Source organism: Rhinopithecus roxellana, chromosome 13 (genome assembly GCF_007565055.1).
Source record: "Rhinopithecus roxellana isolate Shanxi Qingling chromosome 13, ASM756505v1, whole genome shotgun sequence".
NCBI lineage: Eukaryota > Metazoa > Chordata > Mammalia > Primates > Cercopithecidae > Rhinopithecus > Rhinopithecus roxellana.
Genome location: NC_044561.1, coordinates 102938487 through 102965350, shown reverse-complemented (window position 1 = coordinate 102965350; position 26864 = coordinate 102938487). Strand labels below are relative to the sequence as shown.

At 51.9% G+C, this 26864-nt stretch overlaps 1 protein-coding gene across 1 annotated transcript; it reads right to left on the bottom strand.

Moving 5' to 3' along the window:
* Positions 1-9302: 9302 nt before the first annotated feature.
* SCRT2 (scratch family transcriptional repressor 2) lies at positions 9303-23862 on the bottom strand. The gene is made up of 2 exons (XM_030915411.1): positions 23101-23862; positions 9303-12183 (listed from the first exon to the last, which is right to left on the bottom strand). Exons 1-2 carry the CDS (start codon positions 23231-23233, stop codon positions 11393-11395), a joined length of 924 nt encoding a protein of 307 aa, XP_030771271.1. The 5' UTR covers positions 23234-23862; the 3' UTR covers positions 9303-11392.
* Between the last annotated feature and the right edge of the window lie 3002 nt (positions 23863-26864).

The following is a 26864-nucleotide window of genomic DNA, read 5'->3' as shown; positions in this document are numbered from 1 at the left end:
CGGGCGGGCTGACTCAGGGTGAGTTTGCAGGTCGCGGGGCGGGAGGGGCGCGGGTGACGCACCGGCCGCGGTGACTTAGGCCGCGGGGGCGGGGGCGGGGACGGAGAGCGCGGCGAACCTGCCCAGCCAGGATGAGTCGGCAAAGCCTGCAGTGCGCTGCTGCCCCGCTGCTAGAGCTCCTAGCCAGCGAGGTGATGAACCCCACCAGCGGTTCCACTTCCAATCTGGTGCTGGCTGTGTCTGGCGCCGTTCCAAACATTTTGCACGAATATTGACTTATCTAAACCTCAAAACAACCCTGCAAGGAGGGTATAATTGTTATTCCCATTTTACAGAAGAGGAGACTGAGACACAGAGGTTTAAGTGATTTACCCAAGATCATGGAGCTAGTAAGTGGCCGAATCCCCATTCAAATCCAGATAGTCTGGCTCCAGAGTCCGCTCTCTGCCCCACGGCTGGTTGCCTTGGTTCAGCAACAGTGACTGTCACACGGAGCCCTCAGGAATCGCGCTGACAATGTGGGGGCCCTGCCTTCGAGTTCCACACTGTCTGTTTGTATCATTACAACACTACTGGAAGGAGGTGCAGTTATAGACCCGATTGTTCAAGATCAGCTGAAATGAAAGTTAGGTCACACAAGTCCATACTGTGGAGCCACCTAACCACCAACTCCAAGCAGGAAGGTGGACGATCCCAGACTCGGTTGAAGACAACCATGTCTCGTTTGCTTGTCTTCCTTCTCAACGTGGAGGGCACGAACATGGAGGAATGCATACTTACCCTGCCAGCCAGAGAAAACTCGAGATGGAGGAGGGGGCCGGGGTTTCTACTTTGCCTTGAGCCAGTTGCTGACACTTTCTGAATCCTGTCTGTAAAATGAAGTAATGCTGCCCCCTCACTCAAAGTTGTGTGAACTGAGAGAGTGCTCATAGTGCTCTGTGAATTGCGTAACATCCATTTTGCTGTTGAAGATCTTTTATTTTGGGTTCTTAGTCTCTCACAAAACCTTAGAACACTGAGACCAAGATTTGAGCCTTTCCCTTTCGAAACATAATTCCCGTGGACACCTAAATGATACTTCGTTTCAAGAAGTAGAACTGACACCCACACCTCAGCCCCAGAATTTAAGAATTAGAGAATTTCATCAAGAGGGAAGTTATCCCTTCTAAAACATCTTCCTCATTATAGGAAGTAAGAATGGCAAGATAACAGTTTCTAGAGTGGAAAAGTGGAGCTCTGGCCTGATTCTTTCATCATGGTGTACTCAGGGAGGCCTCATTTCCTGGTATCAAATTCTCTGTGTTAAGATATCTATGGCCCAATTCAAAATTGCTTAAGCAATAAGAAGGTTTGTTTTCTCACATAATAAGATGTGGTAGGCATGTCTAAGGTTGGTAAAGAGGCAGTTGAACAAAGACTCCAGTTCTGGCTGGGTGCGGTGGCTCACACCTGTAATCCCAGCACTTTGGAAGGCTGAGGCAAGCAAATCACTTGAGGCCAGGAGTTCGAGACCAGCCTAGCCAACATAGTGAAACCCTGTCTCTACCAAAAGTACCAAAATTAGCCAGGCATGGTGGCACGCGCTTGTAGTCCCAGTTACTCCAGAGGCTGAGACAGGAGAATCACTTGAAACTGAGAGGCAGAGGTTGCAGTGAGCTGATATCATGCCACCGCATTCCAGCCTGGGCGACAGAGCAAGACTCTGTCTCAGAAAAAAAAAAAAAAAAAGATTCTCGTTCTGTCTATCCTTTTGTGCCATCATCCTCAGTGTTCTATTATCCTGCAGTGTGCCCTTCATGGTCCCAAGATGGCTGCTGTAGCTCAAAGCATTACATCACTACATGCGAATGTCCACAAGTGGAAGTTAGGACATCCTTCACACCTCTATTTAAGAGTGAAGAAACCTTTCCTGGCTGGATGCAGTGACTCACACCTTCTGACCATCCACTCCTCAAGCCCTGGAGTCCACTCTAGTCACACTGGTCTCCTTGCTGTGCCTCCTCCACAGCGAACGTGTCCTGGCCTCAGGCTCTTTACATTTGCTATTCCCTCTGCATGGAACGCTCTTCCCTCAGGTCATACACAGCATATATTACTGAGTGCTTTCCCTGTGCCCAGCATGGTTTGATGCGCTTTACATATATTAACTCTTGGAACCCAGCAGCTCTATGAGATGAGTCTGTTATCTCCATCCCCATTTGATAGATGGGGTATCCCTGTGGGAGCTCTGCCCATACATTCCAGAGGTGCCAGGCCATTCACTAATGGGGGCAGGAGCTGGTGAGTAAATGCCAGTCTTCTGCTGTCACAGGTGGATGATTCAGAGAGGTGTTCTAGACCATTCAGATCTCTCTGGAACCTTCTCAGAGACCAGAAGTACTCATCCCTATTACTACAACTGACTTCACTAACACACCCTCTGTCCCATTCCTCCCACCCCTTACTTCTGCTTCCAGGGATCACCTCCCACATAAATGACTTACACTAAAGTCTCAGGCTTGCTATCAGGGAGCCAAAACTAAAACAAAAGGGAAACTTGATACTGGGTCATCCCCTATAGTTCTGTACCTTGCGTAGGTTAAAATTGCACTATTTTATTGCATGTGTGACCTTGGGCCAGTCACCTGCCTGTGCCTGTTTCCTAATCTGCAAAATGGACATACGGTCACCTAATTCACAGGGATGTTGGAAGAATGAAGAGAGATGATGTTAGGTGAGGTCCTTAGAAGAGTGCACAACACATTATAAGTGCTCAATAAATGTTTGCTGTTTGATTGCATTTTAAATTATCACAGAGCTTGAAGGTCTCTCCGTGTCTTCACTTTCAGACTAGTCTTGATGTATTAGTCAAGACTTTTGTTTGCAAGTGACAGAAAGCCAATGTGAATTAGCTTAATGAAAATGGGGATGCTTCGCTATTCCCTTGACTGAGGTGAAGCCGGGCCTCAGGGGAAAGTAAGTTGAGAGATTTCTTTTTTCTGCCCTCACTCAGCAGAGGGATTATCTCTACATGTCAGGAACATGACTGTCAACAGCAATGATACTTGGCTTCCAATAAGGGAAACCTGACAAGACAGACTTAATACAACTTAAAGTGTTTCCTCTATTAAAAAAAAAAAGTCTGGAAGTAGGAAGTCCATGGCTGGGATGGCTGCTCCACGGTCACTAGTGGCTTAGGCCTTTTCTATCTTTCTGCTCCATCATTTTCGAGCAGAGTTTTCATTCCCAGGGTCACCTCCTATTCAAGATAGTTGCTGAAGTGCCAGCCATCTCATCCAAATTCCACCCTGGAAAGAGGTGGAGAAATGGAAAGGCAAAGGATATGACCCTTCCCCTTTTTAGGCTACTATCTCAGAAATTTTATATAACATTTCCCCTTGCATGCCATTGACTAGAAATTGGTCACATGGCCACCCCTGGCGGCAAGGGCAGCTGGATATGTTGTCTTCATTCATAGCGGTAATGTGCTCAGCTAAAACTGGAGTTCTCTTACTAAGGAAGAATAGAGATTGATAAGTAGCTAGCAATTGGAGCCACAGCTCTCAAGTTACAGGCCTTATGGCACAGAGAGAGGGAGAGAGAAAATTTCCAAGTTCTAGTCAGATGCCTACATATGAACAAACCAGCTATGGCACTGGGGGACAGAGACTTTCTTAAAAGCATAAGCCACCATTATTTATTATAATGACGTAAAGGTATGAAGTTCATTTAAAGGTAATTACTGGTCACCTGCTATTGGCTAGGCTGGACCCAGGGGATTTAGTGATCAGCAAAAAGACACTACCAATCTCTGCATTATGAAGCTTACAGTGTAGTGGAGGATTCAGATAATGGTCAAATAATCACACTGGTTAATGGAGAGTATAAAGTATACATTGATAGTAGGTGCTGCAAAAGAATGGCATGTGGTTCTGAGGAAGTGCCTTAGTCCTTTTGGCTGCCATGGCAATACCATAGACTGTGGCTTATAAACAACAAATTTATTTCTCACAGGTTTCGGGGCTGAGAAATCCAAGATCAAGGTGACTCTGTATCTCCCCAACATTCATATGTTGAAATTCCAACCTCCAGGTGCTGGTGTTGGGAGGTGGGCCTTTGGGAAGTGATTATGTCTTGGGGTTCCTGGGGGCAGAGCCCTCGTGAGTGAGATTAGTGTCCTTTTTCTTTCTTTTGAGGCAGGGTCTCACTTTGTCACCCAGGCTGGAGTGCAGTGGAACTGTAAAGAAAACTTCAAATTTCTAAAATCAGGAACCTGATAATAACTAAGGAATCCTGAACAGAGTGTTGGTAGAAATACAGATGAAAAAGGCCATTTGGATGAGGAAATGAGGAAGATACTGGACGATGGAAAAAAGACCATCTTGTTATAAAGAACTTGGCTGAATTATGTCCATGTTCTAGTGCTTTATAGAAGGTAGAACTTGTGAGCAATGAAACGGGGTATTTAACTGAAGCTATTTCTAAGCAAAGTGTTTAAGCTGTGGCTTGGCTCCTCCTGACTGCTTACAGCAAAATATAAGTAGAAATAAATGAGTTAAAGATGCGACTTTTAAGTAAATAGGAAGCAAATCGTAAAGATTTGAAAAATTTTCAGCCTATCCATATTGCAAAGAATGAGAAAGAATGTTTGGGAGAAAACATTAGTCTCCATAAGGAGACTGTAACGGTTATGAACTTAATCAGCCATCCCAGCTGGAAAACTGCCATCTTGAATTGAAGGGGAAGGAGATGGGGAGGGATGAAAGAAGGCTGTTTGACTTCTTGGATTTTTCAGGACAAGACCAGAATGCAAACTATTCTTCAAGACAAAGGAAGAATGACCCTGAAGGCAATTCAGAGATCATCAAGGCTATCTCCTTGCTTTCAAAAGTCAGGGACATTGCGTTGCATTCAACAGGTTAGAGGGTCTCTGTCCAAAGCCATGGAGGAAGAGCTGCCCAGAGCTGTTGGGGTGGGGCTACCCAGAGCCCTGGGAACATGACCTCTGCTGGATAGAGCTGGAGGGACAGGACCACCACCCCAGAGGGTACAGAGGGTGGGACCAACACCATCGTGGATCTGGAAGTCTGCCTCAGTGGGCCTGGAAGCAGAGCATTTAATGAACCAAAAATGATTTTTCTTGAGTCTTAAGATCTCATGGAGTTTGCCTTGTAGTTGGGATGTAATTTGGATCTGCTATTCCTTTCTTCTTTCCTATTTTTCCCTTTTGGAATGGTCTATCTTATACCTGTCCCACCATTGTATTTTGGAAGCAAATAACTTGCTTGATTTCACAGGCTCACAGCTGGAGAACAGTTTGCCCCAGGATGCATCATACCTTGAGTCTCAGCCATATTTGACTTAGATGACACTTAGATAATAAAACTTTGGATTTTAGACTTCAGAGTTGATGGTGGAATGAGTTAAGACTTTGGGGGTTGTTGGGATGTAAGGAATGAATGTATTTTGCATGTGAGAAGGATGTGAATTTGGTGGGGGGTGGGGATGGAGGCAGAATGCTATAGACAGAAAGTTTATGTTCCTCCAAAATTCATGTTAAAATCCTAACCCCCAGTATGGTGGTATTAGGAGGTGGGTTTTTGGGAGGTAACTAGGTCATGAAGGCAGAGCCCTCATTAATGCAATTAGTGACTTTATAAAAGAGATCCCAGAGAGCTCCCTCACCCCTTCTACCATGTGAGGACATGATGAGAAGATGGTGGAACCAGAAATCAGGTCCTTACCAGACATTGAATCTGCTAGCCCTTGGATCTAGGACTTCTCAGTCTCCAGAACTGTGCGAAATACATTTCTGTTGTTTCTAAACCACCTAGTCTACGGTAGTTTGTTACAGCAGCCTACACAGACTAAGACAGCCATGATCTGATCTGCATTTCTGAAAGATCCCTGTGGCTGCTGTGGATGGAGGGAGGGAGGCCAGGGAGGCAGAATGGATCCAGGGAGACCAGGGAGAAGACTGGTACAGTTGTCTTGATAAGAGATGATGGTGGCTCTGGACCAAGGTGGAGACTGAGAAGATGAAGAGGAAAAATTGACAGGACCTGGTGGATTGGGTGGTAGGATGGGGAGACAGAGGTGAGAGAGATGACCTCTGGGTTTTGTGACTGCAGGAGTGGATGGGTGCTGGTGTCATTCACAGAGGTGGGATGCCCCAGAGGAGAAGCAAATCACAGCTTCAGACCTGGGCTGGTCTCTGGTGCTTTTGGGATATCAAAGTGGAGGTGGCCTGCAGGCAGATACAGATTTGCAGCTCAGAGAGGAGGCTGGAATTGAAAATGTTAGTGTATGGGCTGTCTCATGTAGGTAGAAATTGAACCCAGGGGTGTAATTAGATTGCTTTAGGAGAGTATACAGAGCAGAAAGTGGGTTCCTTCCTTGGGTATCGGGTAGGTGAGTCTGCAGAACTGCTAGGTGGAGCAGCCAGACAAGTAAGAGAACCAGATATGTCATGTCATGTCATGTCATGGAGGTCTTGAAGCTCTTTGAGGACGTCGTAAAAAGCAGACTGGATCCATGTGCCAGTTGAGGTACTCTGGACTGCAGATAACAGGAACCTGATTCAACTGACTGAAACAGTAAACTCATGTCTTCAGGTATATTCAAGTAAACAGAAGTCCACAGGCAGCAAGCACCATGAGTGGGATTCAGGGTGGTGTTTTCATTGGCTCTGTGATGTCATAAAGGACCCAGGCTTTTTCCATGCCCCTGCATTGCCATATGTGGTGTAGGCTTCATGCTAAGGCCAGTTCATTTCATGGTCACAAGATGACATGCTTCTCTGTTGACATTTGAGGGGAAGAGGAACTGGACTTCCTTTCCTTTTAAGAAAAAGGAAGCAGCAAGTTTTCCATACCCTTCCGGCAACCCTCTCCTTAAGTCTCATTGGCCAGAATTAGGTTATGTGCCCATTTCTGAACCATGGGAGATGTTAGTATTCTTAGACCAGTAAAGACTACCTCTTAAGCTGATGTTCAGTCCCCAGATTGCATGGTTGCTAATCCAGGAGAGGGGTGGGGTGGAATGGTTATTGGACCTGCATAACTGGGCTGGATATGGCTGATGGAGACCCAGCATTCTTTCCCACCTCCCTCTAGGGTGCCTTCTAGATTGCATAGTTGGAGAGTTAAGAACTATATTTCTCAGATCTCTTTGCAGCAAAGATACTAACAGGGAATTAAGTTCTACCAGTTAGATGTACTTCCACGAGATATGGATGGCAGACGTGGGCTGGGGCCATCTTCCTACTGGTTTGACTCTTGCTACTGTCAAGATCGTCTTGGAAGTGTTAAGATTTTCTGTAGCAGTGTTCCAGCATTGTGCCACCAGCACAGTGGGAGACAGGAGACAGTTATAGAGGCAGTGGCAAGGGCCTGCTGATCTCTGGGTTGCACCTATGATGTGGTGTTCTTCAACTCAGTAGTTCCAGTGCACCCTATTGACCACCACCAACCCCCACTCCACACCCTCCCCCACCACTCACTGTGGAAGAGGCAGGTGCTGTCTCAGTGGGAGCAGTTCTGCAGTGGAGTTCTGGACTCCAGCAGATGGCTCACTTCTTCAGCCCTTCCACAAATTTTGTCAGCAGCCAATTATTGAAGTATTAAATCCTTTCTCCTTCAAAGGGATTTAATACATGTTTATAAAATGCTGATCTAGAGTGGTTTCTGTTCCTGGCACCTAAAACAAACATAATGGATCCAATAGCCAGTCATGGGCAGTGAATGTGGGTGGTTAAGGGATGCAGCAGGTGCCTGGGTTTCTCAAAACCCCACCGGCAAGGCAGGCAGATCACTTGAGGCAAGGAGTTCGAGACCAGCCTGGCCAACATGGTGAAACCCCGTCTCTATTAAAAATACAAAAATTGGCCGCATGCAAGGGCTCATGCCTGTAATCCCAGCACTTGGAGAGGCTGAGGTGGGCGGATCACAAGGTCAAGAGATTGAGACAATCCTGGCCAACATGGTGAAACCCTGTCTCTACTAAAAATACAAAAATTAGCTGGGCATAGTGGCATGCGCCTGTAGTCCCAGCTACTCAGGAGGCTGAGACAGGAGAATTGCCTGAACCCGGGAGGCAGAGGTTGTAGTGAGCCAAGATCATGCCACTGCAGCCTGGCAACACAGCGAGACTCTATCTCAAAAAAAAAAAAAAAATTAGCCAGGCATGGTGGTGCATGCATGTAATCCCAGCTACTTGGGAGGCTGAGGCAGGAGAACTGCTTGAACCCAGATGGCAGAAGTTACAGTGAGCTGAGATTGCGTCACTGCACTCCAGCCTGGGCAACAGCAAGACTCTGTCTCAAAAAAACAAACAAGAAACCATTGGAGATTTTGCAGAGTTAGGGGAAGATTCCCACAACTGCTGTTGTTGTTGAAAACAGCTAGCACATTGCTCAGGAGGCAGCTGCTTGTCCAGAGGTGTGTGGAGGGAAGGCGGACAGGCACCAGGTAGACAGTCTGCAAACTGAGTGCACTGCTTACACAGGAGGAAACCGACAAAGAGGCCCCAGAGGAGGCAGGTTCTAGCCTGCAGCTTTCCCATCCCATTACTCGGCATCCATCCGTTAAAACATGCAGGTTATGCTTCTTGGTAAGTCTGAGTTGAGGTTAGGCGGCAGGGTTGGTGGTCCCCACTGGAGTTTTCAGTAAGGTGAGACAGATTTGTATTTTGAAGAATCACTGAGGCAGCTATCGAGGACGATGTATTGATTGACTTGAACACTTTTGGTGACAGGTAGCTCAGAAGCTCTATGGGCAACTCACTGTTTTTGGACAACTTTGCCAGCTGAGCCAAAGTCAACATTTTTGCCCGCTTCTACTCACTGAATATGTGACCATATATGACTGGGCAGAGCAGTAGGGGATGAACTGGGGAAGAATATTGGGGTTGTAAACTGGCTGTCCACAGACACATGTGGACCACAGTTGTAATTGTTTGGTAGGTGTAATTTGAATCTCTATTTTTCTCTAAATCTAATATTTCTCTAAAGTGAGTATACTCTTTCCAATTAGTCACAGGCTTCACCTTCCCTAATGTCTTAAGACAACTGGCTTCACTCACATGTTATTAATCAGGTTTTTAAACCCTTATTTGAGGAATATTAAGGATTGGGGATGCCTGAGACCTTGTAAATGCCAAGGGACCCTTGGGTCTGTGTGACCCTTGGTGGCAGCTACAGGCTGGTCAGGCTATAGAGAAGAAAACGGAGTGGAAAAATACTGTCTCTAGGATGCCCTCCCCTTCTTCTCATTCCCCCTTTCACCCCCACACCCTGCTCCAATCAGAATGTCTAGAGGCGATGGTGAGTGGCCAAAGTCCCTTTAATATCCCTGAATTGCGTTACAAGTAATACTGCTGGAGGTGGGGAAGGGATGGGGGTTTGGGGGTGAGTTGGGATAGGACGGAGGAGGAGCGCCAAGCGCTCGTACAAAATATGGCCAAAAGGCTTAGCATGCATGGAAAATTATTGCTGTCAGAAGTTCCTATTTACAGGGTCAACACCCTCCATAATTGCTTCTGCTACCCCTCTCCCTCCCACCATCCCTGCAGCCTCCCTTCCCGCTGGGCCTGGAGCTGAGCAAAGGCCCATTCACCCCTCTGGAGCCCTGGGGAAGTGCCCCTGCTGCAGGGGTGCCTCCAGTCTCCCCCTTCTTTTGTGGCTAAGATGAGGGGAGAGGAGGATCTGAGAGTCCAGGACTCCTGCCCGCAAGCTGGGTGCAGAGCAATGGGGCAGAGGCGTGTGCTTAAAGCGGAGGGGGCCGGGGCCCGTGCGCGTGGAGGTGTGTGCTTCGGTCCTCGCCCGGGCATGCAAAAGCGCAGCGGAGGAGGTAGTGGCGGCCAACGGGCGGGTGGCTGGCAGCCCGGCCCCTCTGTCCGGGAGAGTTGCATAGACGTGGCCGGGAGAGAGCGCCCCTCCCGGGGAGCAGGCCAGAGGCCCCAGCGGGTCCGGGGCTCAGTCGGTCCCTGGAACCTGGGGTCCCTCGGGAAGAGGAATAAATAAGAAACAAATCGAGGAGGCTCCTCTCTCCGGGCCGCCTGGAGTGGCAGGGTAAGGTTCAGGAGGGCGGGGACCTGCCCCACGCCTGGACCTCCTGATGCTCCCTCACCCCACAAGTTGAGGGTCAGCAAGCTGCCCCCGCCCCCCCATTCTCGAGTCCCTTTCCTTAGTGAGTGCGGGCTCTGGTGAGGGTGGGTTTCTCCCGAGACGCGGGGGTGGGTGTGGTGGGGGCAGCCTTCTGTGGTCTGTGCTGTCCCTCTCCTTGCCTGGCTTCCTGACCTCCCAGTCCAGCTGGGGAAGCCAGACTGTCCCTGGGTGAGGCCAAGAGATTAAATAGAATAATAAATAGATAAATAAATAAATACGCAAATAAATAACTGGAAGGACCCAGCCAGACGGGGGAAGGGCATTGGTGAGGTGCTCCAGACCTCCCCCCAACAAGTAAGGAAGGGGATCTGTGGCCCTGGGGATGGGGGAAAGTGCTCAGAGAGTCTGGGGGTAGGGCAGCTCCAGATTGTGGAAGCCCAGGTTGTGCCGGGGAGAGAGGGGTTACATTAGGGGGCAGGGCCCTGAAGTGCCCCTCAAGCCCCCTCCAGGTTAGGTAAACTCAGAGGGGTGAGAGCTGCTAGAGAGGTGAGGGGATCTGGAGCTGGGGCTGGGAGTGGGTGATGAGATCCCCATGGACTGAAGAGAGTAGGAAATGTGTGTGGGAGTGTGTGTGTGTGTGTGTGTGTGTGTGTGTGTGTGTGTGTATGGCCAGACCTAAGGCCTGAGCATGGATGGGATCAGGGACAGATTGGAGACTTCAAGAAGGGTGAAGATTAGATCCCCAGATGGGCACACTCTGGGAGACTCAGCAGAGGCCAGAGGGATGGTCTGGGGTTGGATTGTGGTCTCAGGGCAGCAGGACCTGCGTCCAGGTATGGATGGGGAAACTGAGGCAGGTATAGGCGTCAAGGGTATAGGTATGCGGCTTTCATTGGGGGCTCCAACAGAGGAATGGTCAGAGAGATTCAGCTGAGAAGCCACAGAAAAGATCTAGAAGTTAGAAGAGCAGCGCGGGGTCTGGGCGGGAGAAATTTCCGGCTCTGGGGCGCGGGAGAGGTGCGGACCTGGTGCCTGAGTTGGGAGCCTTGAAGGCGCGGACAGGGGGTCAAGGTCCGAGGGGTGGCCGGAAAGGACGCAGTGGGTAGGGGGACGCTGGGGAAGACGGTGCTGGAAGTGAGTCGTGGGTTTGGGGGCTGGAGAGAAAAGTTCAGGGCTGGTCAGGGGTCCCCAAGAGAGGGGCATGGGCAGGGAAACGCAGCCAGGGGTGGGCGAGGGCGCTGCGGGCGCAGGTGGCGGGCCCGAGGCGCGTGGAGAGCGAGTTCCAGGCGCGCGGGCGAGGCGGAAGGCTCAGCTAGCCGGGCCAGCAGGGGTCGGCGGGGGCGGCTCGGCCCCCTTGACGCAGGCTGCCTCGCAGTGCTTGTGGAGGTAGGACTTGAGCGCGAAGCTCTTGTCGCACTGGCGGCAGCGGTAGTGCTTGAAGGCCGAGTGCGTCTGCATGTGCGCGCGCAGGTTGGAGCGGTCGGCGAAGGCCTTGCCGCAGTGCGCGCAGCCGAACGGCTTCTCGCCAGTGTGCGAGCGCATGTGGCCCTGCAGCAGCCAGGGCCGCGAGAAGGCCTTGCCACACACGCCGCACTTGTGGCGCAGGTTGTGCGTGAGCACGTGCATGGCGAGCGCGGGCATGGACACGTAAGCCTTGCCGCACGTCGGGCACTTGCGCGCCAGCTGGCTGTCCAGGCTGCGGTGCGTCTGCTTGTGGCGGCTCAGGTTCGACGACGTGGCGTAGGTCTTGCCACACTCGGCGCACGCATGCCGGTGCCCGCCGCCCGCCTGCGCCCCTCCTCGCCCCGCGCGTCCCCCGGCGCCCCCCGCGTCCCCCGAGCCCCCCGCGTCCCCGCCGCCTCCGCCCCGCCGCCGCCGCGAGCGCCCGTCCGAGATGAAGAAGGCGTCCATGGAGTAGCTGTCTGTCACGGCCGCCTCCCCTCGGAAGTAGCGCGCGGACAGGCTGGACTGCGGGCTCTCGGGGTCGCTGTACTCCTCCGGCGCCGCCGGCGGGTACGCGGGCTCAGCCGGGGCCAGCTCCAGGCCCGGCTTCTGGTCCGCATCGTAGCTGCTCGGGGGCAGACAGTGCGGAGCGTACCCTGGAGAGGCGAGAAGTGGAGGGGCGGTGAGAGGAGGCGCCGAAGCGGGTTTCCCGCTTTGAGCAGGTCATCCTATGTGCCCTGCAGCTCAGCGCCCCTGTGGCAGCCCCGACAGTGGTGGTCTCCGACCTGCACCTCAGCTCTTCGTGTCAGACAGCCTGGGTTCAATTCCTTCCTCCGTCGACTGCAGTGCAAATAGCCACCACCCCATCCTACGGAGCGTGGGGCCAGCACGGTTCTACAGAGCGTACCTTCACTATCAAGTGCTCACAACCACGGAGTGATGGTCTTATTATAATACCCACTCTACAGGTAGAGAAACTAAGGCACAGAGAGATGCAGCAGTCGGTCTAACCTTAGAGTCAGTAAGTGATGGAGCCCTTGCCAGTGTGACCCTGAAGCCCATGCTGTCTCTATTCCAACAACATTCTGCCATTGCAGTCCTGTGACTTCTTTGGATCTCAATTTTCTCATCTGCAAAATGCAGCTTGTGATTGGACACCTCCTTCCAGGGTCGTTGGAAGGACTGAGTAAAGTGACGATAATAAACATGTATTAGGCTCTTACTGTTTGCCAGACTGCCTCAGTGCTTTACACATGTTAACTCTAATCGTCACAGACCCAAGGAAGTCGACACTATTGTAATCCCCATTTTATGTGTAAGGAAATTAACAAAGAGGGGGAACATACAGTAATTGCTATATAAATGTTAGCTATTATAATTATGCTTTTTACTTGCTTGAAGATAGTCTCCTCCTCCACTACACTGTGAGCTCCCTAGGGTTGGATCTGTATGCCCAACACATGCCTGGCTCAAAGTAGGTGTGCGATGAATAGATGTTGCACAAAGGAATCACAATCCAGTTAGACCCACCTGCCAGGGTTGCTGGAGCATTTAAGAGGGGTCAAGTGTGTGGCATGTAATAGGTGCTACAGAAAGGGGACTTCCTCATACCTGCTCCCAAGCCTGCTTTGCTCTATGCTCCTCTAGAAGTCATTGGGAGTCCCCAGGTGAGAATTCACCTTCCCCTCATCCTCCCACTTAACTGGAGTTAGACCAGGAATCCTGTCTGCCAAGGGTTTGAGTGATGGGTGGGTGGGCAGGCTGGAGTCTCCCAGGGGATTCCATAGGGGGTTCTTATAGGCAGGGGCCATTCTGATTTGCCTCTGCCTCCCATGGCCTAGGCTGGTCCTAGCACCTTCCCTGGAACCCTGGGGGCTGGGCTCCCTGTCGAGTTTCTGGCAGACAAACTTTTCATCCTGGCACTTGATGAGCAAGTGATTCCATTGTTCTGTGATTCCACAGAACAATGAAGGTTAAGTCCCTTTCAGAGGTTTCCCAGCTGGGGAGTGGGATTTGACCTTCTCCTGGTGACCCCTGAAACCGATAACCACTCCTCCTTCCCTTCTCCCCGTAGCCTCCTTCGCTGAAGTGAGCAGGTGGAAGAGGGTTTTGTAAGGGGAAACAGGATTCCAAGATGTTCAGACTTTTCGCTGGGTATTCTGGTCAGGTTTGGTTCCCTACACAGCCTGATTCAGCCTCCAGGCCTTTGCCTCTCATCTGGCATTTGAGATGGACACAGGGTGAAGTCTGTGTGCCCCTGAAAGCAAGGGTGTGCCCTCATTTTTATCTCTGTCCCTTCAGCAGCCAGCACAGGGGCCTCTGCACATAGAAGTGATTGTGGATTGAGGAAGTGGATGACCTAATAGGGAGGGGCTCTGTGCTTGGATATAAAGGGGGATAGTAATAATGGCAATTTTTTAATCTGGGGAGAGGAGATGCCCAGCCTCTCCGAACCCTATGTCTTCCATCCCATCTGCCTCTGGTCTGGAGATCCCCCTGCTTCCCACTCCAGGAACCAGGCCTGGTACTCAAGTCCCAGAATGTTCAGGAGTGTTGTTTCAGATTGAGTTAAATACCTGTCAGGCACTCCCAGACCCCCCTCCTTCTCCTTCTGTATTTCTTCACGTTGTAATTCCTGGTGATGATAATAATAGCTAATATTCATTGAGCACTTACCGTGTGCGTCAGTCTCTGTGCTAAGTGCTTCGCTCCCATCATCTCACTGCATCATCACGAAACTGCTCTTATCACAGATAAGGAAACTGAGGGACAGTGTGGTGATGGCCCTTGCTCCAGGGATGGAGCAAGGATTGGAATCTACTGCCCCCTTGGTTTCCCACATAGTGGGAGGTCCTCCAGGAAGGGGCTGTGGCTGAGCTCTTCACCTCCCATTCCTAGGGCCCTAGCTAGTAGGCACTTAATAAGTATTTGTGGAATGAATGATGACGATTTGTGAGGCCAGCCTCACTCCCCAGCCTAGCAGGACCTGGTAGACAGTCCTGTCCACCTGGTCTCAGGGCAGGTCTGCACCTCATGGGGCCGGGGCCATGGAAGGGGAAGGGTGATTTGGTTCTCCAACACAGATTCCATCTGGGTGCCTTTGGGCAGGTTGTGCCTCGGGTCCTTTTTTTTTTAATGGGATTTATTTGGAGGGGTGACTGATCATGTAACCAGTGCCTTGCATGTTCTATTATTAAAGAAGGATGACATATTGGATAAGAGTACAGCTTTGGTGCCAGACAGCCTGGATTGTTTTGGCTCTACTATTCCCAGTGGTGTGACCTTGGACAAACGATTTGGCCTCTATGTGCCTCTACCATTTCAGTAAGGGGTCGTCAGTAAACAGACAATATATAAACAAATAATAACCAACACTCCCAGAGCACTCCTGTGTCAGGCACTCTTACAGGGGCTTTCCACACATGAATGCACTCTACCCTCATGACGCACAAGGTGGTACCATTTTACAAAAGAGGAAACCAAGGCACAAGGAAGTTAAGTAACAAGCCTAAGATTGTGCAGCTAATAAGTTAGAGTCAGGATTCCAGCCCAGTGGCTGGCACATTTTAAATCCACCATGCATGTTGGCTGTTACTGTGAAGAACAATAACAATCTCCCCAGATGGGTTTCTGTGCTGCAGCTTTCTTGGCGTCTGCCCCAACACATTTTGCTGCTCCTCTCTGGGCCTCTGTTTCCTCACCCAGGATGTGTAATTTCTATTTCACGTTCTGATGGGAAAATTTCTGGTACATGGTAGGAGCTCCATCAGTGAACCAGAGCGTTCTCAATGAGGTGCTCTGCCCATGGCGCCCTCTGCTGGTGGCCTTCAGCACTGTTGACTTTACTCCTGTTGCAAGGGGCTCTTTATAAAGAAATAGGGGCGCCTTTAACAAAGGCTGCTCATTTGCCTAGGGAGGGATGCAGAATTGTCTTCAGGATAGTAATTGTGAGCCCAGACCAGACACCCCGTCAGTGGATTTTGGCATGGGTTGACAGCATCCTATGAGAGTTTGTGTGGTCATGTTAGGAGGAAGTGGTTCTAACTTGCTTTGTGACTGTGGCCAGGTTGCTTAACCTTCCTAGGCGGAATCTATACATGAGAAAGATTGACTGGAATGGTCTAAAGACCCTTTCTGCGTCATGGCCGAATCGGTCCCTCCATGATGCTCTTTGTCCCCTCCACTCCTCGCTCCTCCAATTCCAACCCGTTTTCCTCAGATTCACAGACATCTCCCTATGCAACCTTGGGCAAGTTACTTAACCTCTTTCTGCCACACCTGTATAAGGGAGTTCATAATAAGGTTGAATAAATGAATGCATGTAAAGTGCTTAGTACAATGCCTGACACATAATAGCTGCCCTCTCGAGCTATTATTATTATTGTTGTTGGTAGTATTTCTATGTTTCCTGGTGATATCCTTCTAATCTGCCAGAGAGTAGGAGATACACATGGGTGTCTTACGCTGCTGTGTGACCTTGAGCAAACCACCTCACCTCTCTGAGCCTCAACCCTGGAGACTTCTTTAGGAGACTAAAAGCCATACTTTAACCTGATGCATGGAACCCAGACACGTACCCTCCTCTGTCCTAAGGGTGACTATAGAAGGCTGAGATACCTATCCTGCAACTGACAGGGTGAGACAGGACTCTTGTTTGGGTTCCCACAGAGATAGGGATGGTCTGGGATTCAGAGAAAAGAGAATCTCAGATGAGATCTCTCATCCTGGCCCTTGAATTCAGACCCTAGCTGTGTGACCTTGGGTAAGTCGCATAACTTCTCTGGACTCAAATCCTCCATTTGAGGAAAGAGGACCAGAGCCACCCATGTCACGTAGGGATATGGGGAGGGACCAGAAATACTTTGGAGATGTGCACATGTCTCCTGGGAATGACTTGGGTTTTCCCTGCCCAAGAGTCTTGATATTTTAGGCTGAAGGTCCAGAATCTATCTTTTTAAAAATTAGTACTCAAAGGAGTCGTGAAAGGTAAATTTATGAGAATTAAGATGCTGGGCCCTCTGCAGACACTGTCTCATTTAGCTACCTGACCCCCTGGGGGCATGGAGGGGCATATGTAACAAATACTACTACTGTTACTGCTGGTGCCTCCAACTAACACCAGCCTCCCTGTAAGCCAGATATCGCCCTGTGCCCAGAGGCCCAGAAAGGGGAGGGGATTTGCCCAAGGTCACTGGAGAGGGAGGTGGCAGGTTTGAAACCTTCCAAGGCCTGTGTTTTTTCCAAAACACCAGAGAGGGCATGGAGACTTGCTGGGGAAGAGATCTTCAATTGGTGGGGGGAGGGGTGGTGGGGAGAGGGGTGGTGGGGTGCTGCGCAAACACTCCCACAGTTAGGCTGTGGTGGGGTGGGTGGGGGCATGGGGTAGTAGGGGCATGGAGAAGCTGTTGTGGAAAATGCTTCAGGCCCTTGTAAATATTTGTAAATCATACTTAATAACAGTAATGCCTATCACTTATTGAGCACTTACTTTGTGCAAGGCACCCTGCTAAATACTTTGTGCACATTAGCTCACGTCTAAGGTCACTTCCCTCCATGCCCTTGTTCTGCAGAAGCTGAAGACCAGACAAGGGCCTTGACCCACCTCAGGTCACAAAACAAGTTCTCATCAGAGCTGGGTTGGCCTCCTTTTCTTTTCTTTTCTTTTTTTCAGTCTAGGACTCCTTTCCCCAGTCTCTCCCAGACTCCCAAGGTGCCAAATTTTCTCCAGGGAATTCCTAGCCTCAGCCTCGCCTCTCTGTCCCAAAATGGGCAGAAAAAGACAGGGGCCTGGTGGTGGGCCAGCTTCCCAGGCGGCCCACTTTCCTGAGGAGGGCTGGGCCCTGCTGGGTGGTGGGGGCTGGAGGGGCTGCTGTATGGGTATATTTAGACCTGCTTCTTGCTGTGCCAGGGCCTCGGGCCTCGAGAATCAGCTCCAGCCAGCTGAGCAGAAAGCCAGGTCTGTCAGCAGCAAAGCGGGATAAAAATAGTTTCTCCTGTCTGCTCACAGAGCTGGGCAAAGGGGCTGGGTACCTCCCCCTCCCCTTATTATAGCATCTTTGTTAGCGGTTCCCTGGGCACTGGACCAGAAATGACACCCACCTCCTCCAAAGGCCTGGCAGCTGGTACATCTGCCCACGGGGAGGAGGTCCCTGAGTCCAAATGAGCAGTGGACAGAGTGAGGTCTGGCCCAACATGACCAATACTGCACGGCTTGGGGCTGATGCCCACTGACCCAGGTCCAAGAAACTTCGAGACAATTCCAAGGCTCTTCCCCACCACCCCCACCTCTTGGAATTCCCCGTATTCTGGTCTTTCCTGACTGTGACCCAATTCCTGTGGCCTACAGGGAGGTCCAGAGCTCTGCAGGAATCAATAGGAAAGATTTTTCAGGGGGGTGTGGAGATTACAGTGAGTGGCTCAGGGTCTTCAGTTGCCCATCCTGGTTGGTGGAGCTGCCTCCCGCTCCCTCGGGGGGATCTCCAGGGGGCCCTTTCTGGGCTTGCTTCCGGAGACAGGGTGTGTTGGCGCAGTGCTCCACCTCGTCTCCCGGCCTCCTACTTTCTGCTCTGCCCCCCCTCTCTCTAGAAGGCCCATTCCAAACCCCTCCCTACCCAAAGGCTGGCAGTAGACACTTCACTGCAGGGGAGTCCACAGCTGGGAAGGAGACCAAGAGGCCTGAGGGACCCCATCTCTCCTGGCAGAGGGCCTCCAGGCTGTGGGGGCCCCTAGAAACTGTAGATGTAGCACCCACCAGGGAGGTGTGACAGGGCACCCCATTTATGCTCTTGTGACTTCAGGCAAGTCATGGCCCCTCTGTGACCTCAGTTTTGCCTCTGTAGGTTGGAGTGAATCCTCCCCTGCTCCCCCTGTCCTTTGCCCACTGTGGATTTGTGTGGCCAGAGAGTGCCTTTGGGATATGTAGATTGCTGCACTGACATAAGGGACTTGGTGTACTCTCCCACCCTCCTTCAGCAATCAAAGACTGAGACTCTCTAAAGTGTGGAAGCTCAGCTCAGGACCCTCATGACCCTCTCGTAACCCCAGGCTTTAGAGGAAATCAGGGGTTCCCAGATTCCGTATCTCACGTGGGTCTTATCATTCCACACGTCCACTGAGCCCTGTTAATTCACAGGAAAATTAGATTTCTGGGTCCCTACAAGGTCAAAGCTGAAAGAGATCATATTCAACTGTTTGATATCATGAAAGGGAAACGGAGGCTGGGAGGAGAGGAGAGACTAGGCCAGGACCACCCGGAAGGCTAATGGTGAATCTAAGACTTGAACTCAGCCCAGCCTTGAGAATAGATCTGGACATGACCTTGGACTGGAAACTGGGACCCAGCGCTTTGCCCTGGACCTGTTCATAGATACTGAAATTTGAAATTGGACATGGATTTGTCCTGGATAGCAGACCTGGACCTATAACCTCAGACACTGACCTTGTACCTAGTCCTTGGGCCTGGTCCTATACCTGAAGTTTGACCTAGGCATTGGACTGGGACCTCAGATCTGTACTTGGATGATTGGACTGAATGTTAGACCTCGACCTAGACTTTGACCCTGGGCCTCTGACTTGTCTTTAACCCAGACCTTGGACCTGGACCAAGGCCAAGTTACCAGGGAAATGGGTGGTTAGAGAAGACTCAGATGGGCCTGCTGTGTGTCCATGGGCACCTCCCCAGACTTCTCTGTGCTCACTCTTCCAAAAGATTGGGGAAGCCCTTTTGCATCACTGCTCCCCAGAGGAACTTTCTGAGGTGTGGAATGGATGTGTGGCAGCTGGGGACATTGGGCCGGGCTCCCAGGCCTGGCCTGGAGCGACTACCTGGCGCCATCAGAGGGAGTGAGAGGAAGTGGGCGCTGGTTTAATGTGGTCAACTAGATAAGCCCATGGGTAGAAGTAGGAGAGTTTCCTCAGCTTGCTGGGAGAGGCTTAATGTAGCTGCAGAGGGCAGACAACTGCGTTATTGGATTGGCATTGATCCCTCATCTGCCTGAGTTGGATGCACTCTGAGAGGGCATGAGGGCAGGACAGGGTGGGGATGCAGAGGAAGGGGGGCTTGGCTCCCAGCTGGGGTTCAGAGTTAAGGTAGAGGGGAGGCAGACACTCCAAAAGACATTCTTGGCAGGGGCCCACAGAGACCACTGACATGCATATGGGTGGGCCACCTTCTCTGGGGTGGCTGAGAGTCCCAGCATCCAGGATGGGGGCTCTGGTCTGGGGAAGGCCTGGTGGAGTTGGAGGGTGAGGTTAGCAGAGGGTTAGGATGATGTGAGTTGGCATCTCCCAGAAAGACTGAGTCTGTGCTCAGAATCACCCAGGGAAGAAAAGGGGAAGGGAAAGCAGTGGAGGAGCAAGAGAGGGATCTTACAGGAGGGGACAATGAAATTAGATCGATTCCCACTTATCAGGGAGCTCTGCAGAGAGACCTGGTGCTTTCTCCATTTTGGGGGCTCCCCTTTCTTATTTAGGGGTTCTGTGGGCTTGAGGGGACCCTGGAGCACAGACACACTTGCTGCACCCTCTGCTCTGCCTGGTGGTAGAGCTGAAAGGGAGTAGGAAGGCAGAGAAGAACATTGCTCGTGTGTGTGTGTGTGTGTGTGTGTGTGTGTGTGTGTGTGTGTGTGTGTGTGGAGGAGGAGGAGGAGTCCTCCAGGAATTCTCCAGCATTCTCAGGCATTCCCAGAGCTGGGGTACACCTCTTTAATTTGGGGTTCTGCATCTTTATCAGCTAGGAGCATGTGGGTTCTCTGACCTCCACATTCACAAGCTCCCTCAACCCCTGCTCCCCCCACCCAGGTTTTCCTCCCTCCAGCCTCCTCCTGACCCTGCAGCCCGAGCTGCAGGAATGGCTTGTAAGAAGATCTTTCTAATAACTGGAACTATCTCCAGCCCCAGGCCTCCCCTTCCCTCCCTCCCTCCCTCCCTCCCTCCCTCCCTTCCTTGCTTCTCCTCCCTCCCTCTCCTCATCTTCCCCCCTCCTCTCTTTCTCCTTGTTTACCCAGCACACTTACACACGCTGAGAGAGAAAAACGTCGGCTCAGCAATTTTTCACACTTCCCTCAAATGCTCAGCAAGGTTATTTCCGGCAGAGCGGAGACAACGGGCCACCAGGAGCCGGCAGGCTTTCAGCAGACCCCTAGCACCCTCCACCCACCCAGGGAATAAGGGATCCCTCACTGCCCAGTCTGGCCACACCCCAGGGAGGGAAGAGGCCCCTGAAAACAGGACAAGGCAGACTTTATATTTCTAAGTCATACCTAGGCTTGGTCTCTGGCACTGACTTTCCACTGCAGACACTGCCAAGGTGGTCAGGCCAGGGTGCCTGTCCTCAACATGGGGTAGCCTACTGAGACCAAAGCCAAGAAAAATGCCTGATCCCAGAAATGCCGCTACCCTCAGCCAGGTGGCGTATGTTCAGTGGAGCCCTAAGGAAAACCTGACAATGGCCTCCCAGCCTCCTGTTAGACTCTTGTGCAGGCATCTCCAGTGCTTCATACTCCATACTTGACCTTCACAGAAGCTGAGCTTGTCAAAGTTGGAAGGATGCTTAGTTTATGCCATCAAAACTTTCACTGCTGGGGAGGCTGAGGACCAGAGAAGGGAAGGCGCTTGCCCAAGGTCACACAGCAAGTGAGAGATCTAGAGCCCCGGCCTCCAAGTTTCAGGCCAGGTTTCTGGCTATCAGGATAGCCTCAGGATTCCTGAGAGGTGAGGGAGTTGGTCTGGAGCCCCATGGGGAAAGGGACAAAGACAGAGGTGGTTCTAGGGTGTTAAACCCAGTGGAACCTCTGCAGAAACACCCTGCTGGTGGCTCTGCACCCGCCCTGCTTCCCACTATTCACTCAGGGGCTCCTTTCAAAGCTGTTTTGGACTGAATTCAAGGCAAGGCATTCTCTTGCCTCCCTCCTGAAGAACAGCCTGCAGTTTTGGCTGTGAATGGGAAATTCTCTGGGCTTCTCTGGGTTTCCTCAGCTGGCCTGGGGACAGGACCAACGGGGCTTCAGGGGCTGGAATCCCAGAGCTTTGTGTCAGTCCCTTAAGGGATCCATATCCCAAGCTTGCAGATATTTCAGTTTCCACCAGCTTTGAGCACACACTCTCCAGCTTTGGCATGGCCCCAGGTCCACCCTCTGTCCTGCCAGCCCTCAGTCCAGCTCAGCCATGTCCCTGGGCTTCTGTCCTCCACCTCAAGAGGCCCTACGATCACGAAAAGAGGACAGTAGAATAAGGGACATGTGGACAGAGGAGAAGGGGTTTCTGTGAATGATCTGGGGGAGGCTAGGGGATGAGGGGCTGTAGCTGTATCCCTGATCACTCTGTAACTTCTTTGACCTTGATGAGGTCACAAAGCCCTTTGCCCCGCACTCTCTCTCTCTGCCTGGTGTGGCAGAGTGATGGAATGTGGGTGAAGTGCTTGGAAATCCCAGAGGTGGAAGCCCCCACCCTCCCAGGCTCCTGTCTTTGCCATCTCAGTTCCCCCCTCATTCTCAGCCTTTTCTTTTCTCCTCTCTCAATTTCTCTCTCCCCACCCCCATTCCCCCCCAACACACCCCAAAGCTGCCACATGTGATGTCAGATCTCTCACTACCAAAAGGATACCTCCTCTCCAGACACCTGCCCTGGTGGGGGCCATCAGGGGAGAACCCCTTTATGATCCCCTTGGTGGAGGATGGGATCCACAGAAGCAGTCTCCACTTTCCCCTGCCCTCCAGAGATCACCCTCTTCTGCACCCGAATGACCTCTCTTGTTCCTCAAACCCTTGTCCCTGCAGGAACTTATTCTGAGAAGAGATGGGAGTGTGTGTGTGTGTGTGTGTGTGTGTGTGTGTGTGTGTATGTAGTGGGGGGGGGCTGATGAGGAGCAGCAGGGTTGGCTCTGGAGGGGGTTTGAGAAGCTGGGGATGGAGAAGAAGTGCAATCCAGGGGACCAGGAGCCACTTTGGGGGAACCCCTCCCAGAAATCCCCTCTTTCTTGCAGTCCCCAGGACAGGCCCAGCCTTTGGCAGGCATGTGGCTGAGGGTAACAAAAGAGTTATTGAGAGAGGGGGTCTGAGAGCACTTGAGTGACATCGGCAGGGGAGCAGGTTTGAAAGGAGGGAGGGCGCCCCCAGCCACCCCCAGGGAACCAACCCTGTCTCTCCAGGGACTGAACATCCAGGGCTCTTTACCTTCCCCCTCCCCAGGCAGCCAGCTTCTCTTCCTCAACTGGGGAGAGGGGACCCTCAAAACTGCCTTGTGCTTTAGTCCCCAGCACTGGCCCTTCATGAACAGACCTCTCTCTGTGTTCTCTCGCCACCCCCTCACTCTAGCCCTATTTGAGGGCCACAACTTTCAAAGTCCCGACTGGCGCGTGGCTGCGGGATGGGCCGACCCCGCGACTTTCCCTTTGTACGACCTAGCCCCTGCCCCGCCCGCACGCACGGCCCTTGGAAAGCCCGGGAGGTGCCCACGGCCAGAGATATCTCCTCCCGGGGTTTCCTGTCGCACGCGCCCCTCCTCGTGGCCCGAGTTGGGGAGGGCCCCAGCTCCCCTCGTCTCTCCTCCCAACCCCCCCGCCGGGTCCCACTCACCGTTGTCCCCGGGAGGCCCCCGGGCGCCAGGCAGCACGTAGGCTGTCTCCAAGGGGTGGTAGGTGGGGGCCGGCACCCCGCTGCACTGGAAGCCGTCCCCTTTGATCTTCTTTACCAGGAAGGAGCGCGGCATGGTGCGACTGGCGGGGGGCTCGGCGGGGGCAGTTGCGTGGGGCCCCGGTCGGGGGAGGCGGCCAGCCGGGCGCGATTGACTGTCCGCGCCGGTTTTCAGCACTGGACAGCTCCCAGCGGGCGGGCGGGCGGGAGGCCGCTGGGAGCCGGCACCGGTGGCGGCGGCCCCGGCTCGGGCTCGGGCTCCCGCTCGGGCTTGGCGGCGGCGGCGCGCAGACAGGGGATCGCAGGAGCTGTGCTCAGCACTCCGGCTGCCGGCTTTATATGGGACGCAGGCTGGAGGAGATCAGGTGGTCCCTAGCAATGGAACTGTTCAGCGCTCTAATCCATCAAATGTCCCCCAGGACAATCGCTCCGCACACGTTCCCCTGAACCGGCGGCGGTGGGGGCAGGCCAGGCGCAGGGAGCAGCGAGCAGGCAGGAGGGGAGAAAGTGAGGGTGAGAAAGGCGCAGAGACAGAGAGAGACGGAGAAAGGGGAGTGAGGGGGGCGGGGAAAAGAAGAGAGACTCGGAGAAAGAAAGAGACATACAGGGAAAGGGAGACGCACACGCTGAAAGAGGTAGAAATAGAAGCAGAGAGACCAAGATAAGGACAAAAAGACACAAGAGAGAAACACAGAGAGAAGAAAGACAGAGATAGAGAGAAGTAGCAACACACACACCCACAGGAAGAAAAGAGAAATCCAGGCACACAAAAAGGAAGCCCCCCAGGGATGCAAAGAAAGGGAAAGAAAAGTGCAAAATAGGGGCAGAAGACGAGGGGAACGGAGGGAGAGCGGTCCCGAGCAGGCGGGGTTCGGGCACATGGGGCCACAGGGAATGGGATGCAAAGAACAGAGTGTGCACTGGCCAGCAGCGACCCTGCCGCCTCTAGTCCTCTCCCTCTCCCCCAGTTCTGAAGTGGCCAGGGTGGACACTCAGCTTTAACTAGAGTAAGTCTCCCCTTCCCCCTGTTCGGGCTCCCACTGGAGCCCCCTATTGGGTTTGGGGTTCAACTTTCTTCTTCCAGAACTGGTTGGGGGGGAGCAAGTCCCCCACGTCGATGGCTGGCCGCGCTCAGTTGGTCCTGTTCCGGTGCCTAGCTCAGGCAGGCGCTGCAAGAGGAAGTGAAAATCGTCCAGTAATTAATTTTCCTGCTGCCGGGGGTGGTGGTTTTGACACATCCGAGGCTGTGTCTTTCCCTGAAGCGGGGAGCAGACAATAGAGACACGTGGACTGGGAAGGGAGAGGGGGGAAGGGAGGGGGAGCGGGGCTCCTGCTGGAACTCTTTGCAGGTCAGCTCCTTTGTCTCTAAAAGGATCTGAGCAGACCCTCCACCCCCAGTCGGACCCAAACCTAGGGGAGCCCCCATATCTTGGCAGGACCAAGGAGCAGGAGAACTCAGTCCCCTGCCCAGAGACTGCTGGGCAAAGCCCCATGGTGGTAGACCAGCTTCAGCAAGTGTGGGATGGCCAGTGCACAAGAGTCCCAGAATCAGACTCTAGGAATGTCAGGCTCTTACTGTCAATGGAATTCTGTTTATGAGATGCAAGGCTGGTGGAGTGGGGATGTGCTTTTGGGACTGGGTCATCCAATACCAGTTTGCAGGCTGAGACCTAGAGAGGGCTTGGAGGTGCTTGAGGTCATGCAGTGAGTCAGCAGCAATTGCCAGAGACCTCAGTGGCCTCCGGGCACTGCTGAATCAGGGCCTATCATGGTCCTTGAGGTGTAGCCCAGAAGTCTCAGAATAAAACTGGGGCCCCTTGTGGTGGCTCAGGCCTGTAATCCCAGCATTTTGGGAGGCTGAGGCAGGAGGATCACTTGAGGCTAGGAGTTTGAGACCAACCTGGGCAACATAGTGAGACCTCGTCTCTACAAATAGTTAAAAATAAATTAGCCAAGTGTGGTGGTGCACACATGTGGCCTTAGCTACTTAGGAGGATGTGGTGGTAGGATCACTTGGGCCTGGGAGTTTGAGGCTGCAGTGAGCTGTAATGGCACCACTGCAATTCAGCCTGGATGAAAGAGCGAGACCCTATCTCCAAAATAGTAATAATAATAATAATGATAATAATAATAAATTAGAGTTTCCAGTGCAGGATCTCTTGGCCTTGAATATTTTCAAAAGACATAAAGATGCAAGGATGTGTAAACTGAAGGTTTACCGTTGAATTTACCCTGTGTGGTTTTAGATTGTTTTCCCTGACCCAAATAAGGAATTAAGGCAGTTTACTCCCTATATGTAAACATTGAAAAACATATTGCAAGTCCAAAAAATAATGGGGGCCCCTGATTTTGTCAAGGACCTGCATGATCTAGAAGTCCCCCACCATCTTTCCTGTTGCATTGCCTCATATCTTGCCCGTGTGATTTTTTTTTTTTTTTTTTTTTTTTTGAGATGGAGTTTCACTCTTATTGTCCAGGCAGGAGTGCAATGACGTGATCTCAGCTCACTGCAACCGCCGCCTCCCAGGTTCAAGCGATTCTCCTGTCTCAGCCTCCTAAGTAGCTGGGATTACAGGCATGCACCACGACACCTGGCCAATTTTTTGTCTTTTTAGCAGAGATGGGGTTTCACCATGTTGCCCATGGGACTTTTTTAAACCTCTGTTACTGAGAGTTGAGGTGACCACACCCTTGACTCAGGGCACTCCCATACATTCTCTGCTCCAGCCACAGGTGCCTACTGGTTCTTTGGGCTTGCTGTTCTCTTGACCTGCATACCGTTTCCAATGCCCAGAGTCCTTCCTTGCACTTCACCCTAGGAAACCCCTACTTGTCCTCAAGACTCAGCTGAGGTGTCACTTCCTCCAGGAGGTGTCCCTGACTTCCATCATTGTAGACTGGGCCAACTCACCCACTGGTCCCTGAGCTTCATGAGGACAAAGACTGTGTCCTATGTATGGCTGAACACACTCTTAACAGTGTGCACTAGGGTCTTCCAGCTCCCCTACTTACTAGTCATAGGTTCTTGGACAAGTTACTCAACTGCTCTGTGCCTCAGTTTCCCCACTTATAAAATGGGAATAATAATTGTCACTACCTAAGGGTTGTTGGGAGCTTTAGAAGAGTTGCAACATATAAAGGGCTTGGAATGGTGACTGGCATATGGTAGGAGCTCAATGCGTGAGGGTTCTATACATGCAGTTTTGCCTGTAGCATACAGCACTCATTTGTTAGATGTTAGTGGGATTCTGTGGAATGAGTGGTGAAGTAGGCATCTCTGGTCCCTGCTTTCTTGCAGCTGATCTTGCAGCTGTCCATCCATTGAGTGGATGGACACCAAGCAAGAAAATCCTTAAATCAATAATATATTTTCAGATAGTTGTCCAGGGCTGTGAGGAACATAAAACAGGGTGAGATGATGGAGAGTCATGGTGCCTTTAGACAGGGTGACCAACAAGGGTCTCCTGGGAGAGGTGGCATGTGAGCCTAGACTTGAGCCAGCCATAGAAGGAGCCCAGGAAGGACTGCTCCAGGCAGAGGCTTCACAAGTTCAAAGGCTCAAGGCAGGAATGAGCTTGGGCAGCTAAGGACAGCAAGAAGGAAAGGAAGATGAGTTCAACACATTAGCAGGGCCAGACCCAGAGATTACTCCATGAATCCCAAATGAATGAGTGAATGAAAGAATGAATGAGTATACGGGTGAGATT